The sequence below is a fragment of the Talaromyces rugulosus genome, chromosome III (genome assembly GCF_013368755.1).
Source record: "Talaromyces rugulosus chromosome III, complete sequence".
Taxonomy (NCBI): domain Eukaryota; kingdom Fungi; phylum Ascomycota; class Eurotiomycetes; order Eurotiales; family Trichocomaceae; genus Talaromyces; species Talaromyces rugulosus.
In genome coordinates this window covers 2,924,454-2,939,299 of record NC_049563.1, presented here as the reverse complement: position 1 = coordinate 2,939,299, position 14,846 = coordinate 2,924,454, and the positions used below count along the sequence as shown (strand labels likewise).

Genomic DNA, 14,846 nt, shown 5'->3' with positions numbered 1-14,846 from the left:
AGCGAGGCACAAGATCACTGCCATGATGCCAAGGACGTCTAGGCCCCTCGGCCAAGTGTCTGATATTAGCTGGTGGTTGCCGGGACAACGGGTGAGACTGATCCAGTAGATACTAGACACTGACAAAGGAAAGAAAGGTCGAGTGAGCTGGAACAATTAAAGCAACGAGAATAATAATAAAGACGGAATATCACGATAAGTAGTTTGTTGAAGGAGAAGATCGACCGCCAAGCTTCTACGAAGGAATGGAATCACGATAGAAATTGGAAGGATATTGATTGATTATTTTGATTGGCCCTGCCCGCAAGTGGGACATTCCATTTCCAGCAGTCGAGCACATCTATATCAGTTTTACAGGGGGAATAAGAAACTGAACAAAAAAAAGAAAGAGATCGATAATTACATAACAGTAATATTCATCGACAAGGCGCAACTGCGGGGTATGCACATAATCGTCAGGTGGCCGCCGTAGAGAGAACACGAAGGAAAAGAAACCAAGGCAACAAATTGTAGAGTGAAATATAGCATACGACGCCAGACAAGACAAAAGTCATGACAGAAGAAGACAAGAAGGCAAAAAAAAGACCCGCCATGCAGATATTATGATTGCAGCCGATATGGTCGGTCCAGATCGGTGAATATGCCGACTAAGAAATTGAAATTGGCAAATGTAGCAAGAGGCATGAAACCTCATCTGGTAGAACCGGAAACGCATCGTAGTGTGTTTGTAAAGGATTCGAGTGTCAGAGACATAGCGATCATGCAGATAGATGATAGACCCAGCGCAGATATGCCAATGAACAAAAGGAATAGAAGCAGTAGGTCGTAAAACAACAGTCGGGCAGATACGTGTTTTTGTTTTCTGGACAAGGGAGCGGAGAAGAGAAGTTCTGAGCCCAGAACATGAGATTTCAGCTGCTCCCCCAGTACAACCGAATTGCACAACTCAGCGAACCGCAGATTGGTAAGTCAACCTGATGTTCTCGCCGTGTTGCTCGACGGACATCGATTGCATGCATGCACGAAATCTTCCTGCCAAGAGCCCAGCGAAGGAAACCGGAAGAGACTCGCTAGCGCATTGAGAGCTTTGCTAAGCTGTCGTTCAACTACTGATGATGTGGCGTGCGCCTTCTTTGCCTAGTACTCCAGGCTCCGTGGGTTTTGGACTGCGCTCGCGTCCCTTCTTGCGGCTCAAAAACGACAGCATGCCGCTGTTCGGCGGTTTCTGGCCCTTGCTTATGAGTGCTTCATAACCTTCGGCAGGTAGGGTAGAACTTTGATCCGCAAGCTCGCTCCAACTGCCCGTTTCCTCCAAGACCATTTGGACGCCGCCGCCTTTGCTCATCTTCCGCGTTGCTCCTCCTCTCTGATGGCGATAGTTTGCGGGCAATGGCGGAAGTGGACGACTGAAAGATGGGGCGCCGGGGTTCTGCGAAACTGGCGAAGGTGCCGAAGTCACTGATGGACGGACCTGGGAAGAAGGAGATACGTTTTCTTCGTCGTGCACAGATCCAGCAGCGGCGGGGACGACATTGGGATTGGGGAACGACTTCTCGCTTAAGTTGGGAGGAGACGTTCCACTCTGAGAATTCGACTGAGACATTTGACGCGAGTGTAGGGATGCTGATCCGGTGCCTGTGTTGGTGCCATTTAAAGGAAGATGGTCTTCCGGATTACCTGCTGCTTCCAATGCGGCGGCCGCATTGCTAAAATTGGGCATCAGTATTGAATATCCCGAGTTATGAAGGATGATTTTGGTACGCACCCGCGATAGGACATCTGCGTGTAATCAAATGGCTCAAACATCGTCTCAATTATACGATGAAGTTCATCTTCGCGAATCTCCTTGGCAGTGGCATCGTCCCGCAACTCGGCTCGCGGTTTCTGTCTCCGAGCGCGTGCTTCCAATGGCGCCTCTTCCAATAGGAGCTCTTCTAGGTCGTAGGTTGCGTCAAAGTTGGTCTTGTCGCTTGACGGGGTGAAGATTGGGTCGATTTCCTTTCTTACTAAAGCCTCGAAGTCAATCTCGGCGAAGAACGGGTGTGACGTGAAGGTTTCGAAGCCAGTTGCTCCGATTCGTTTGCTTCGGTCTTTTTCCATTAAGGCGGACAGGGCTCGCAAGCATGGGACCGATACGGCAGGATTGGTGACGTAGTACTTTGGTTGGGCTTTGGTAATGGACTCGTTGAGGGCATCCTGGCTGCGACCTTCAAACGGACGCTACATGCGGGTGTCAGTTTTGTCCATTTTCATTGGCAAGGGCCGCATAACAAAATCCTTACCTTGTTGTAAATGCATTCATAAAATGTCACACCTAATGACCACCAATCCACCTCGCTGTAATATCCGCTTCCCTCATAGACTTCTGGGGCTAGGTATGCCAACGTTCCGGATTTGCTTGTCAAAGGTTTTCCAGGCTTGAAATCAGACGCGACATTCTAATAACACGTCCTGTTAGTACTAATACAGCAGGCTCCCTTTTGACTTGACACTTACGAAATCAGCCAAGTGAACGTGGCCTTGGGAGTCCAAGAGGACGTTGTCTGGTTTCAAATCACGATGAACGATGCCTTGTGAGTGAATATATTTCAATGCACATCCCAATTCAGCGACCCAGAAACGAACAGCCTCCTCTGTGAAACATTTCCTCGAGATATGGAATCGTAAATCACCGCCGTTCATGAGGTCGACAACGATATATCTGATTGCGGATTAATAAGTGGCGCGGAACATTGTAGTGGGAAACTCACATATATTCCATATCCTGGAAACTGTAGCGCAAGTTACATAGGAAAGGATGGTTGAGGTGTTCCAGCATGCGTCTTTCTCTGATCATATTCCGGACACTTTCAGATCGGACCACTATTGATCAGTTAGAGGGATACCGTCTGTATTCTCTGGAAAGAAACGTACCTTCTTCCTTTCGAATGTATTTCAGGGCAAAGGTCAAGCCTGAATCCTTCCGCTCGACAATCCTGACCTTGCCAAAGGCGCCTTTGCCAACGACGCGAAGGAGACGAAAGTGGTTGAGATTGACTGTGGAAAGAATTGTCAGACAGTTCAAGGAGGTAGGGAATGAGGGAAAACAAACCAGCATCGGTGAAGACCACCGGCTTCCCTTGAGAATTTCCCATCTTTTGTAACAAAGTACAAAAAGCTTAAATTGAAAAGAAATAGGCGAATCCCGGCATTACAAGTTCGACTGGCGAGAAAGAAAAAACAAGACTACTCGCGTAGGGTCATGAAGCTGGGAAAGCTTGCTGGTATTCACAGTTTTTTCAAGGCGTTTCCAAACCAATTGGCCAACAACAAACGAGATCGGACGCTAGATCGATTCCAACGGCGAATTTCGAGTGTGGCTTGACGGCTATGCAGATTGTTCCTTGCCGCGGACCATGCAGCGAAGCCTAAGACGAGTCGAAACTGGATGATGATAGGTCGACAACAGGAGTTTGAGGCAGTGGCAGGCGTGGCAGGCGTGACGAAAAGCCAGCGACGAATCGGAAACGACTTGGACAACAGCCAATTCGGCGTGGTTCGTGTTGGGCTAGGGGGATAGACTCAATAGTGACGAAGTAGTCGCTTGACTTTGCGTTGGTTGGCCGTTAGGTCGGGTGCGGAGGGCGAAAGGGGGGGTTGAAAAACGATGCGGAGGGCGGTATAGCAGTACGTAGCGGTAGTCAATCCGAATATGCAGGGAGGTCGATCTGTGACTTGACGAGGACAGTATGCGAACAGACGAGTCGAGGAGGGGGCGGAGAGCGCAGCACGGTGGTGGTGGTGATTAAGGGCCGGGACGAGAGACGAGCGACAGCAACCACGATGGATGGATGAGGATGAGGCGGTAGGACAACGAGCACTCCGTACACGTATTAGCTAATGATTAACCAACTAGTGAGGTTTGTTAGGCGGCTGTGACAGGGGAGTAGTAGGACTGGCGACTGGAGAGGAGACTGCGAGGAGCGAGGACAAGAGGCTAGCAGTAGTAGCGGGCAGCAGGAGTAATAATGGGCATGTCAGGCTAACTAATTAAAGCGGAGCCTTGCTGGGCCGCTTTGTTGTCTCGTATTTAGTAGTATTTACTCAGTATTTATCACAGAGTAATAATATTAATTAATTGTCACAGTCGATCTCTATCATCTGCTATATTAAAATATAGTAATTATTATCATGATTGGCATTCTATCCTTTTGATCCCTTTTTCTGCTGTGGACTGCGACGGTTCTGCTAGTCTCTCGGCTGGCCCGCCGAGCCCTGGGGGCGCTTTTGGGGCGGAAGCTGAAGACGATATTCTGGAATTGTGTACGGGGTATATGCTGGATGAAATTATAGCAGGCTAGAGCCTGTTGTAGAAATTGTTGTGCTATAATAAAAATAATAGTTGCTGCTATTATAGAGAAACGGCAGCTGCAGAACGACCGCAATCACGTGGCCGGCCATGTGAAGTTCAACGGCCCCTTTGCTGTGATTGGCCGCCCAGCTCATACTTTCGCGGTCTTGGCAATCACGTGAAATTTCTCTTGACGAATTCTCTTATTAATATTGTTTAATTATCTCTCTTATTATTATTATTTAATTAATGCACTTTTCCCATCCACATCTGGCCGAATCACGCACACATTATGGTCACGTGGAAGCCTGGCAAACCGAGCAAACACGGCACCAACCAATAGGCGGGCGGCACGCAGCCCCACCTGCTTTCTACACGTTGCAGACTTCCGCCGGCAAGCTGCATCGTGCATCGTGATACTAGCACTTGGTCCTGTCCCACACCGTCTGTTCTTGAAGTTGCTGCAGGCCTCGTGGGTCTCGCATCCGCTGCTCTGCTCGCCATTGTTCAGTCAACTTCGACCCGTTGCTGTGCTGCGTGTCCACTCAACCACCAACCACCTAACTAACAGTCTCGGTTCCTTCGAGTTCCTTCCGCGCCCATTATGCAAGCCTCGTTGGTATCGTCACTCGTGTACGTAGTACGTACACTCAGTCCCTGGCTGGCTCGAGCTTTCAGTGGATTATGATTATACAGACGTGAAACGGCCTGCCCGGGGATTCTCTGTCGCAAGCGGAGGCTACTTCGCTTATGGCAGTAGCTTTTTGACCGTTGGCAATTTAACGCACTCCTTCGTGCACGGCCATACCCCCTACCGCAGACTGCGACGGGTTCCTTATTATCACCCCGACCAGCGTTCGTCTTTTCCGAACGGTGAGGCTTTCGTTCGCCGATGCCATGCCCATCTGGCATCGCGTAGTGGGCCTCGGTAGGTAGCTCCGGACAGATCTTAATCCGGTCTTTGATATTACTACTGCACTTCCTTTGTCGTGCCACGATATCTACCGATCATTTACCTGCCACCATCACCCTCGAGCTGGTCCATATACTAACACCAAGGTGACGCAAGAATGCTACTAGCAATTACCGCTCATCTGTTCAGAGTACCACCGCCATTGTGACTCGGCAACCGATCACATGCTCTTCTGCTCTACTTGACTACTTTACTAGTACGGAGTACATATACGATGTGATTGCTACATTTGCCGCCGCTTGATGCCAGCAAACCGACATTGCCCCTCTAGCTGACACTGATACGCTCCACTAAGCGAATGCTCGGCCCTCAACTGACTTGTCAACAAAGCAGTTGACATCTGAAAACAGAATAATCTGCTTCTCCGCTTCACTCTCGGCACGCGACCACAGGTGGGATTTGTCCTACGTCTAGAATGCCCCAGGATACAAGACGTACGTTGTACAAGAAATGTAATTTCTCGTAGATATAATAATAGACCACCGGTCTTACATCGGCATACCGGCATTATGCCCCAAGCTGCTTACTCCCGTCTTCCTGGTTGTATCACTCATTGACTCAACTTGCACGGGCGTGTGCTAACGGCTTTACCGAACAAATGGAACGCAGAGATAAGTGAATCCACAGCAATGCCCTTGATCTTGTTAGCCCTATGCAACTAGTCCTACTACCACAACGTTATCCTACCGCGGACCAAGTTTTTGGCCCCGGATATCGCCTTGCATTACGCGTCCACAGCTTAAACCTTTAAGATCTCTTTGAGTTTGTAAGTAGTGGCATCTAGTATTTACGGTTATTTGCTGACCACGCAAAAAAGGATTCCTACATTCCTGCCAGGATTTATAAAAGCCGCAAGCTTATTAAGAAATGTGTCATTTTGACTAGACTTGGTTGCTTCAAGTATCGGCTTTTCCGTATATGTACATCATGCCGAATCCCCCCCCCCCCCCCCCCCCCCCCCCCCCCCCCAATAATGTTGCTAATGTCTTATCCCGCTTCTAATCTCTCAGCCAATCGCTCCAATTTTTCTTTTTTCTTTTCGGGATATCGTGAATATGTGTGAATAATGTCGAATAGTGTATATGAATATGCTTTCAAATAAAATCCCAATGCAAAAATGTTCCCTGTGCGCCGCCAAAAAAACATTTAAAAATACAGCCCAGAATTGGTTGTCTTCTTCTTCTTCTTCTTCTTCTTCTTCTTCTTCTTCTTTTCTTTTTTTGGTTGTTCTTTTATTTGGCCTTTCCACCCTTGGTAGCTTCAAGGAAAAGCACCTTTTTCCGCACCACAGGGTCGTATTTGAGCATACTCAGCGGTCGATGAACTCGCGGTCGGATCATTGTTCGGTAAAAGCCGGTCATGGCCATTGAGATGAGGCGGACGCTGATAGTTCGGGATTTCGCTATGTAAGGAAAAGAACTAGTTAGTAATATTTCTTCCAGAAATTGGACAGTAAGAGATAGAAAATGGACAAACATTTTTTCGCCATTGTGTTGAAATTGAATTGGTAGGTACCGGTCACGGGGGAGACGAGTTCAATCCGGCACGCTGCGTATAGAGATATATTGTAAATGTCAGCCGAGAAGAGTAATCCCCTAGGCTGGACAAGGGGCGAAACACAATGTGCGCGAGTGTGTTTCGAGAACAGTTTGCGATGACGGAGCTGTGGTGCTGGCAAAGGAACAAGGTGCGAATTAAAGTTGACAGGAAATCACGTGTTCTTCTATTTTGGGACTAGCGCGTGTTTTACTGTATATCACTTCGTCTTTCTTTTGTTTGGTCAGCTTCTATCACTAATAATACATGCGCAAAGAAATATTACTTGACGAGAATAAGGGCCGTTTAAAAAGGAGTTTTGGTTGAAGCAAATTCTATTATCCACGGCATCGTTGTTTACAGAGACTTGAGCAATACAAGTCAACATTTAAAGTCTTTAGATTTGGAACTAATAATTGATGAAAAATTATATGAATGATCTACACAATATGGCTAGGTTGATGTAACTTCCTTCATCTCATTCATGGTCAGGCTTTTCTATTTTACCTATGGGATGCCTCAGCAACTCCAGATGTCAAGATTTGTGTATAAAATTATGCATCGGACTGCTCACTCGCAAGAAAGAAGTAATACTATCATGTTAATAGCGTCAGAGACGATATTTGCGTAGCACAGCTCCCATGGTTCCGTAGGTAACATTCAGAGCAGCATAGAATGATACCATTTATCATTATAGGCGGCATGAGTGTCGATGACATGGTGTTTATAGCAGTATTGCTTCGCCTAGGTGACTGGGACCGGCGTAGTTTGCGGCCAAATGAACAAATTCAGCAACAGTTCCTGTTTTTTCCTCGACGATAGGCGCTCAACAGATACCATCCACACAGCTCTAAAAATTCGGGCGGTGAAATCAAGTCTCCAGAGGCGGGCTGGTATTTTACAAAGCTCGATATCTAATATGACTGGCAGAAAGTTCGTTCTAAGCCCCTTGAGCCAAAAGGACTGGCTGTGGAAGTCTGAATATCTTCAAGTCCATGGTATCGCTGTCAGTTTCGATATTGCGGAGACACTGTTGAATCACATAGAGAACAGGACCCCTCTGAAAGGGTTGCTGGAACAGCCCGTATCCAAACTATGGCATAAGCACGGCCCCTTCATGACAGCTCTTACCAGTCAAGTGGTGGTCGAACATGTCGATCTCTGACTGCGCTAAATCCACCAGTTGACTCTCCATATGGTGGAAAGTTCGTTAGTGGAGATAGAGCGATACTCAAGTCGGAATCTAGAGTCTTGTGTTCAGTCGTAAAATATCCATTTGTCGTATTCGAGGTTGGAGAATAATAATGATGCGTCGATATTGTCATCAGTCATTATTTTCTTCCATATTTTTGATATTGAGTCCTGCTTCGTATGCCTCGTCACGCGTGTTGACCGAACGAGAAAAAAATTTTCCGGCCGTATCCCTTCCATCGCACTCTGTACTGCTTGACAAGTGTATATTTTTCTGCTGCACCGTATAACTCGCTCGTCGATAATCGCTTCCACCTCATAGTGCTTTACACCATCGGCATCAACTGCTACTTCCTCCGGTTCATATCCCTTATCTTGTCTCCATCATATCCAAGAAGACAGGCCTATGCGTTTGTGGAAACGATGAATCAAGTTTCAATTAGATGTACCGAAGTACATTACAGGATATAAATCATTCCTGATGGCTGGGATGTTGAGGTACTAACAGCTATTAGCATGGTTAGCTATCTTTAATTGAAAAGAGATACATACTGTTACCCTAGGAGTGTGTGGTGCAGAAGTCCCGGTAATGCTATCTTGAAGACTTTCAGGCAAATGTGTTGGGAATGACTGGATTTGAAGCTATTCCCTAGGTAATGCTTGGCGATGTACCCGGTATTCATGTCGTTATTGTTTCCTTCCACAATTGACAGTAGTCTGTCGAACGACTCCAATATTCTGTGATATCTTCATGCCTTTGGCTCTCCGAATCTGGGTGAGGGTGAGATAGATTTGGTAATTGATTGCCATTTCCTTTTCTTTTGTCTACTCATCGGCTGTTATGGCTAATCGGTGGAATGACAAAAGGATGTCCATTGATAACTATGCTTAGTACGCTGATAAGGACCGGTGGGCCCATGGTTGGACCACGTGAGTCGGCGCTACTAATTTGGTGAAGTCTTCTTGGTCAATATTGGAATATGCTGGCGATGCTCCCGTTTGAGTTCGCCGCGTAACAGTTTCTGGATGATTTTAGCTGCAGCGATGTAACGGTATTCAAGTCGTAGGCGTGAGTCACTCGTCCCGTCATAAAAAAGCCACTTGTCATACTCATACTCAGAGAACAAGAATGACGGTTCGGTGCTGCCGTCGGTTTTAACGGGTTGTGGGACACCTTGGTGAGGGCTTCGAGTTTGAGGGTTTGAATACGATCATTGCTGATCTCGTCTGGTTTTTGGAACTGCCAGAAACCAAGAACATTGTCCTTCAATCTGTGGCCATCATTCCTCTTCCTTGAATATGGTTCGCAACCGAAGCAGGGAAAAAATTAGCGATCACCTCTACACTAGCAGGACCTTCAATGGGATGACGGAAAAGACCTTGAGTCGTAGGGGCTGAGCCTGGTTCAGGGGACGTACACGAACTGGAACTACCACAGCCGGGGGAGGAGGCAGAGTAGGTGTAGCGGACCGAAGAACCTCCTTAGTAGCTGACATCACGCTTCTTCTCCTTCGAACCCTTCTTGGCCCTTTTAGCTTTGAAGTAATCCTTGGCAGGCTTGTCGACGCTATTGATGTCGCCTAACACGCTGGTAACGCCACTGACTTTAAATCAACGAAATCAAGGCGCCATATTTGATGAATCGAGTGAGGTTGTCAGTATAGTATATTTATATGTCGATACCGGGCTTTGCGATCTTTGCAACATTGAATCTTTGTATATCTGGAATTTTCCTTGGAATTTATCCATGACTCATCCTGCATATACCAGATATCAGCTTGCCTAAAAGTTTCTGTCTTTTAGTACAGCGGCTGACATTGCCTAGTATGTGCAAATCATTATGTCAAGCCTTTCCAACGGTTGAGTATTATGTAAAATGGAGTGAAGAGTCTGCCTAGTGCGACTTAACTAGGTTAAGACGATTAAACAAAGAAAATGGGTTTCTGTGTCCTGCAAAGCGGTATACCCATACGGTAAGTAGGGTTAGGGTTAGGGCTGAAAAATTCAGATATCACTGATGTCATGTCATTAACCTACGCAACTTATGTACTATGGCACCGACAAGTTTATACTGTATAAAAATTTGTACTAATTAAGTTATATACATGGCTAGAAGTTAATGAATGTACAGATGTCGTCCTCAAGAATTGATAATCTTGATATCCTTAGACCAAGTGGTGTTGTATGCCGTCATCTCCTCCAGCGTCGTCGCCGCTGTGGTGTTTTCGTACATGTAAACGTCGCTGATAGTCACTCCACTAACAATAGAAGACTCGTTGTGGCCCTGGATAAAAGCGTTGCGCGCTCCCTTCTGACGCGCACGAATGTTTTTGATTGTAACGTCCGTGACCGGTCCAACGCCTTCATGAGAATCCTGAACGTACACGGCTAACCAAGTGCCAAAGCCACCAGGGGTTCCATGCAAATGCTCAATGTCAATGTTCTCAAAGGTGATGTTGCTAGCTGTCTCGGAGCCAAATTCGTGGTGAATGCCAATGCCTACTCCGCCGTCATAGACAACGCTGTTCTGGAAGGTTACGTTGTCTTGAACCTCCCAGACACCCTGACCAATCTTGTAGCCAAAGCACGTGGTCCAAGCGATACAGTTGTCGAAAAGGATGTCATACTGCGGCTTTGGAGAATATGGGTAAGGCACAGTTGTGCCCACCTTGTATGGCCACGTCTTGGCCGAAAAGCTGTCATCGTTGGCGATTGCAATTGCGCGCCTCACCGTCACTCGCTGAGACTCGACCACGTCGACTCCATCGTTTTGGGTAACGTCATGGCGGTCAAGAATTTTCAAATTGGTCAAGAGGGCATCGTGGACTTGAATAGGGGTCACCGCCCAGAAGCTGCTGTCTCGCACTATAATACCATCGCATTCAAAGTTCTTGGTACCCACGGGGACGAGCAGGTCTGCCATGAATTTGTTTTTGCGAGTATTGTAGCCATTGCCGTCAATGGTGCCGCGGCCGTAGACTTTGATGTCTGTGGAACCGAACTCGGTTTGAATCCACCATGTACCGGGTCCAATGTCTGACTTGGAGTAAAGAGTCTTGTAGTCAGATGGGTTACCAGTAAAGCGCAACACCGAACCGCCAGCAAGATATAAAGAAGTCTGGTTGCGAATGAGGAGGTTGCCGATTTGGTAAAGTCCAGGAGGCACATAGACTGTGCTACCGGGTTTTTTAGACGCAGCATCGATGGCATCTTGGATACCTTTGGTCACTGATTTACCACTGTCGTCCGCGTTGTAGTCCAGGACATTGTAAACGCCATCGGCCGAAGGATCGGGCACATCTACCTCGGCAGGGTCGACCATGATAACAAACTCTTTCTCGTCATTGATCTTCACAATCAGGTATTGCGCTTCTGTCAGCGAGAACACCAATTCCTTTCCCTGTTTGGTGGCCTCGATAGACAGATTGCGCGGCGAAATATAGTACGTGTCGACCGACTTTTGGTCTGTGACCGCAATGCGGAATTCGGTGGGATATCCTTCGTCCATGGAAAGATGGACATAGTCAAACCCAGCATAGCTGACAGTGTACATGTCCGTGCCATTCACTTTCAATGAAAAGTGTGCCGACTTGTTATAGATTGATGGGCGTGGGTAGCTAACAGCGCCGGCCGAGACGAAGCCCACCACCATCGCCATCAAGGCGATAATGGGTTTGAAAAACATAATTGCTGCTGTCGGATTGAGGAAACTGCTTGGACGTTTTTTTTCCCATGTACTTATGCTGCATTTATAGTAACTTCTTTTTGAATTCGTCTTTCTAAATGTTCTTTCTGCCGATCTCTTGGGCTGACCCATAAAACACAATCCGGGGGCCGCGAAAGTGACATTTGGAGCATAGCACAAGGGGCTAAAGCCAACAATTCTAGATCAATTAATTATCGGCCAATTATTTTTAAATAATCCATATAATTAACGATCCCGTATCCCGCAGGCATCCCGCAAGCATCCCGCAGAGATCTGGGAAAGGTATGGTCTCGTTGATCAGCAAGTCGCCGCATGTTACTATAAAAAGCCAAGGGGCATACATTTTTAGAATTATGCCCAGTGTTTAAAGTTTCTTAGCTTTCTCGGAAGCCTTTCCTAGTGGGATGTGTTCTACTTATTTTTAGACTTGGTAGAGTTACATAGGTAACTCAGGATCTGCTCGGTGCTAGGAGAGATAGTAATTCTTTATCACTTCATTAAGAGCCCTGGTCTATGGCATTCAAATCGCTTCGTGCACGGCAAAGTATGTCTATCATCTCCGAACCGAGATGCGCATTTGGTGTCTTCCAGCGTCCGCCATCAGGAAAGACAATCCGGCGTAACCGGTTAACGCAGGAGATCATAGGCTGATAGTACAGAGTGAAATTCTCCTCTGCAATTCTAAGGAAATCCTCTTCATCAACTATAACCCCTTTCTTCTCATTGGCCAGTTTCTCTGTGTTGACATAATTCCACTCCTCAAAGCCCTCGACAATCCTTCCCTTCCCCGGCGACTCGAAGTGAATGCATATCCAAAAAAGCACCCAGAAAAATGATTCGAGATCGTGCATGAAGGAATGCTTTTCGCCGTATAGCACACCAAAGCCATGAATGCCCAGGTGCCGGTCCTACCTCGGACTCCGGAGAAACCATCCCGTTTCACCCTGATTGCGAGGTCAAGATCGACCAAAAAAGCCCGCCAGGAAGGGTTATCATCGTCTTCGTTCACCAGTAGGTTCCGCGGGGAGATATCACATTGGATCATCCCGGCGTTTTGATAGAGGGAATCATACCCTTTGATACATCCCTACAGTCCAGCAAGTAGGGCCACCCTTGAGCTACTCTCGTAGATTGGCTTCCCATAGTCCCGGACAGTTACACGGCGGTGCACTCGATTTAGTGGGGTGCTGTTTGCGCCGGATTTGGTAGAAGAGCACTGGGTACGTTTACTGGGAGGAGGAGGAAGCAGGATATCCACACAGTCAGAAGACCTTTTCTGTCCAGAAGCACTATTTTGGTCCTTTCGCCCTAGGAGCGACCTGTTCCGGCTTGTGGTTGGCTTCACGCTACCCTGTCCGGATTTCAGTATCGGAATGCTTAGGTCTCTTCGAATACTCAAAATTTTATCGATCTTGCCGTCGATACGAACGGTCTCATGGTGGTAGTACCTAGCAAAATTGGTGACGCCACTCTCTGCTGCTTCGCGCAAAAGCTCCCCTTCATCATCACGCTCTGGATACTGCCATGAGTCCTTGGCCACCAGCGGGGTTCGTGGGTCATCCTCGCGATGTACCTTCCAACAAGTTGTGGCTTGACCGGCAATACAGCGCGCCCGCCCAATTACGCCATCAATAACAAGTCTTTCCTTTCCACCATCTTTCTCAATCTCAATGTAACGTTGGCCTCCAATAGTGATGATGGTGGGGTCAAATCCAAGCTGTTCCGGGCTCATCAGGAGGAACCCAAGAATGATGGTTATGAATCGGAGACCATCTATGTTGATATCAAAGCTCTCCGATGCTATCCCTCCCATGCGGTCGAATTCCCACAGGCGGAGGAATGGCCCGCAGAGAGTGAGCCCCAAAACAAAACGATGTGAGTCCTGAGCAGCCAGGGTATCTCTCGCATACCTTCCCAAGTCAAGCCACACTCTTGAAAGGTTGTCATATTTTGGATCGTTCTTGAGTTCTCCTGGTACGAGAATCTGGGACCGGCGGCCCCTGGAGTTTTTGGTGGAACCCGGATCATTGACAAAGCTTCGCCATATTGAAACGTTGTGATTTCTGATTTTTTTAGCCAGGGAAGCCATCAGATTACAGGAAGAAGAGATAATCCGGTCAAAAAAATATATAGTAGGGGTCGCACGCGAGGAGCGAAGCTCGTCCAAGGCGGCGTCGGCGGTAAGGTACAATCTTTGAAGTAGCGCTCAGTCCACCTATTATTTTTTATCTTGCCGCTTTATTCGTTTAATATTATATATTATTTAAATGGATTTTATTTTCAGAAGCTCTTTAATAAAGATATTATATAAATATATTTATATGATTTCTGGACTTTTCGATGCGCTAGCTTATATCTTTTTGAATTACTAGTATTAAAAGGCTCTAAAGACTTGGTATAAGGTATAGCTCAATACTTTATGGTAGTAGGATTAGGAGAATGGAATCAGAGGATAGAGTGGGAAGCCCACTAATAAATTGGAAGAAAGGATTGATCACTTTTCGTTGTGGTTAAAGAAAAAAAAGGAAGAATACATATCAAAACGGGTAAACCGTAAGAAAATCTCCAAGATGCATGCACTAGAACGGGAAAGTCGCATGTGTAACCACGGAAAGAGAACTAATTCCGATAGAAATGTCTTCTTAATGCGGGGATGCTATCAAGATGCACGAGACTTGCTAGAGTCCAAAACATACGCCCTGTGTCATTTCCGCTGCAGTCTACACCCACTAGTTTGACACACTGCGACATCTGGAGAAATAAATAGAAAAGCATCGAAACAGACAGAATGAAACTTTCAAGATAAGACATGACGCGTCATCAAGAACATGGTAAAGCCAAAGATCTGTTTCGTAACGAAAATACAGCACCACACCAGTCGACACACACACACACACAAGCATTAAAAAAGAAAAGGGAGACAAAAAACCCCCTGTCAGCCGACCTCGCCTCAGCTCTATATCTTTGACGCCATGACGCCATGATGCAAGTGTCGCACAAACTTAATCGTCTTAGCGGCATCACCAGCCACAGTGGTATGCAGAGCAACAGAGGCAGCTGAACCGAAGATCGGGGATGCGCGTCTAGTGCTTGTTGGTAACTACGTAGTT

The 14,846-nt window shown here is 46.9% G+C and overlaps 3 protein-coding genes across 3 annotated transcripts; all 3 read right to left on the bottom strand.

The window, feature by feature from the left end:
- Window positions 1–1,102: 1,102 nt before the first annotated feature.
- TRUGW13939_05866 (uncharacterized protein) lies at window positions 1,103–3,134 on the bottom strand (the record flags this gene model as incomplete). Its single annotated transcript, XM_035489024.1, has 7 exons — window positions 1,103–1,706; window positions 1,766–2,220; window positions 2,283–2,438; window positions 2,497–2,701; window positions 2,751–2,862; window positions 2,914–3,036; window positions 3,092–3,134. The coding sequence occupies 7 exons, from the start codon at window positions 3,132–3,134 to the stop codon at window positions 1,103–1,105; spliced, it is 1,698 nt and encodes a 565-aa protein (XP_035344917.1).
- Window positions 3,135–10,170: 7,036 nt separating this feature from the next.
- Window positions 10,171–11,715, bottom strand: TRUGW13939_05865 (uncharacterized protein; the record flags this gene model as incomplete). Its single annotated transcript, XM_035489023.1, has 1 exon — window positions 10,171–11,715. The coding sequence occupies one exon, from the start codon at window positions 11,713–11,715 to the stop codon at window positions 10,171–10,173; it is 1,545 nt and encodes a 514-aa protein (XP_035344916.1).
- A 1,108-nt stretch (window positions 11,716–12,823) lies between these two features.
- On the bottom strand, window positions 12,824–13,825 carry TRUGW13939_05864 (uncharacterized protein; the record flags this gene model as incomplete). Its single annotated transcript, XM_035489022.1, has 1 exon — window positions 12,824–13,825. One exon carries the CDS (start codon window positions 13,823–13,825, stop codon window positions 12,824–12,826), a length of 1,002 nt encoding a protein of 333 aa, XP_035344915.1.
- Window positions 13,826–14,846: the final 1,021 nt, after the last annotated feature.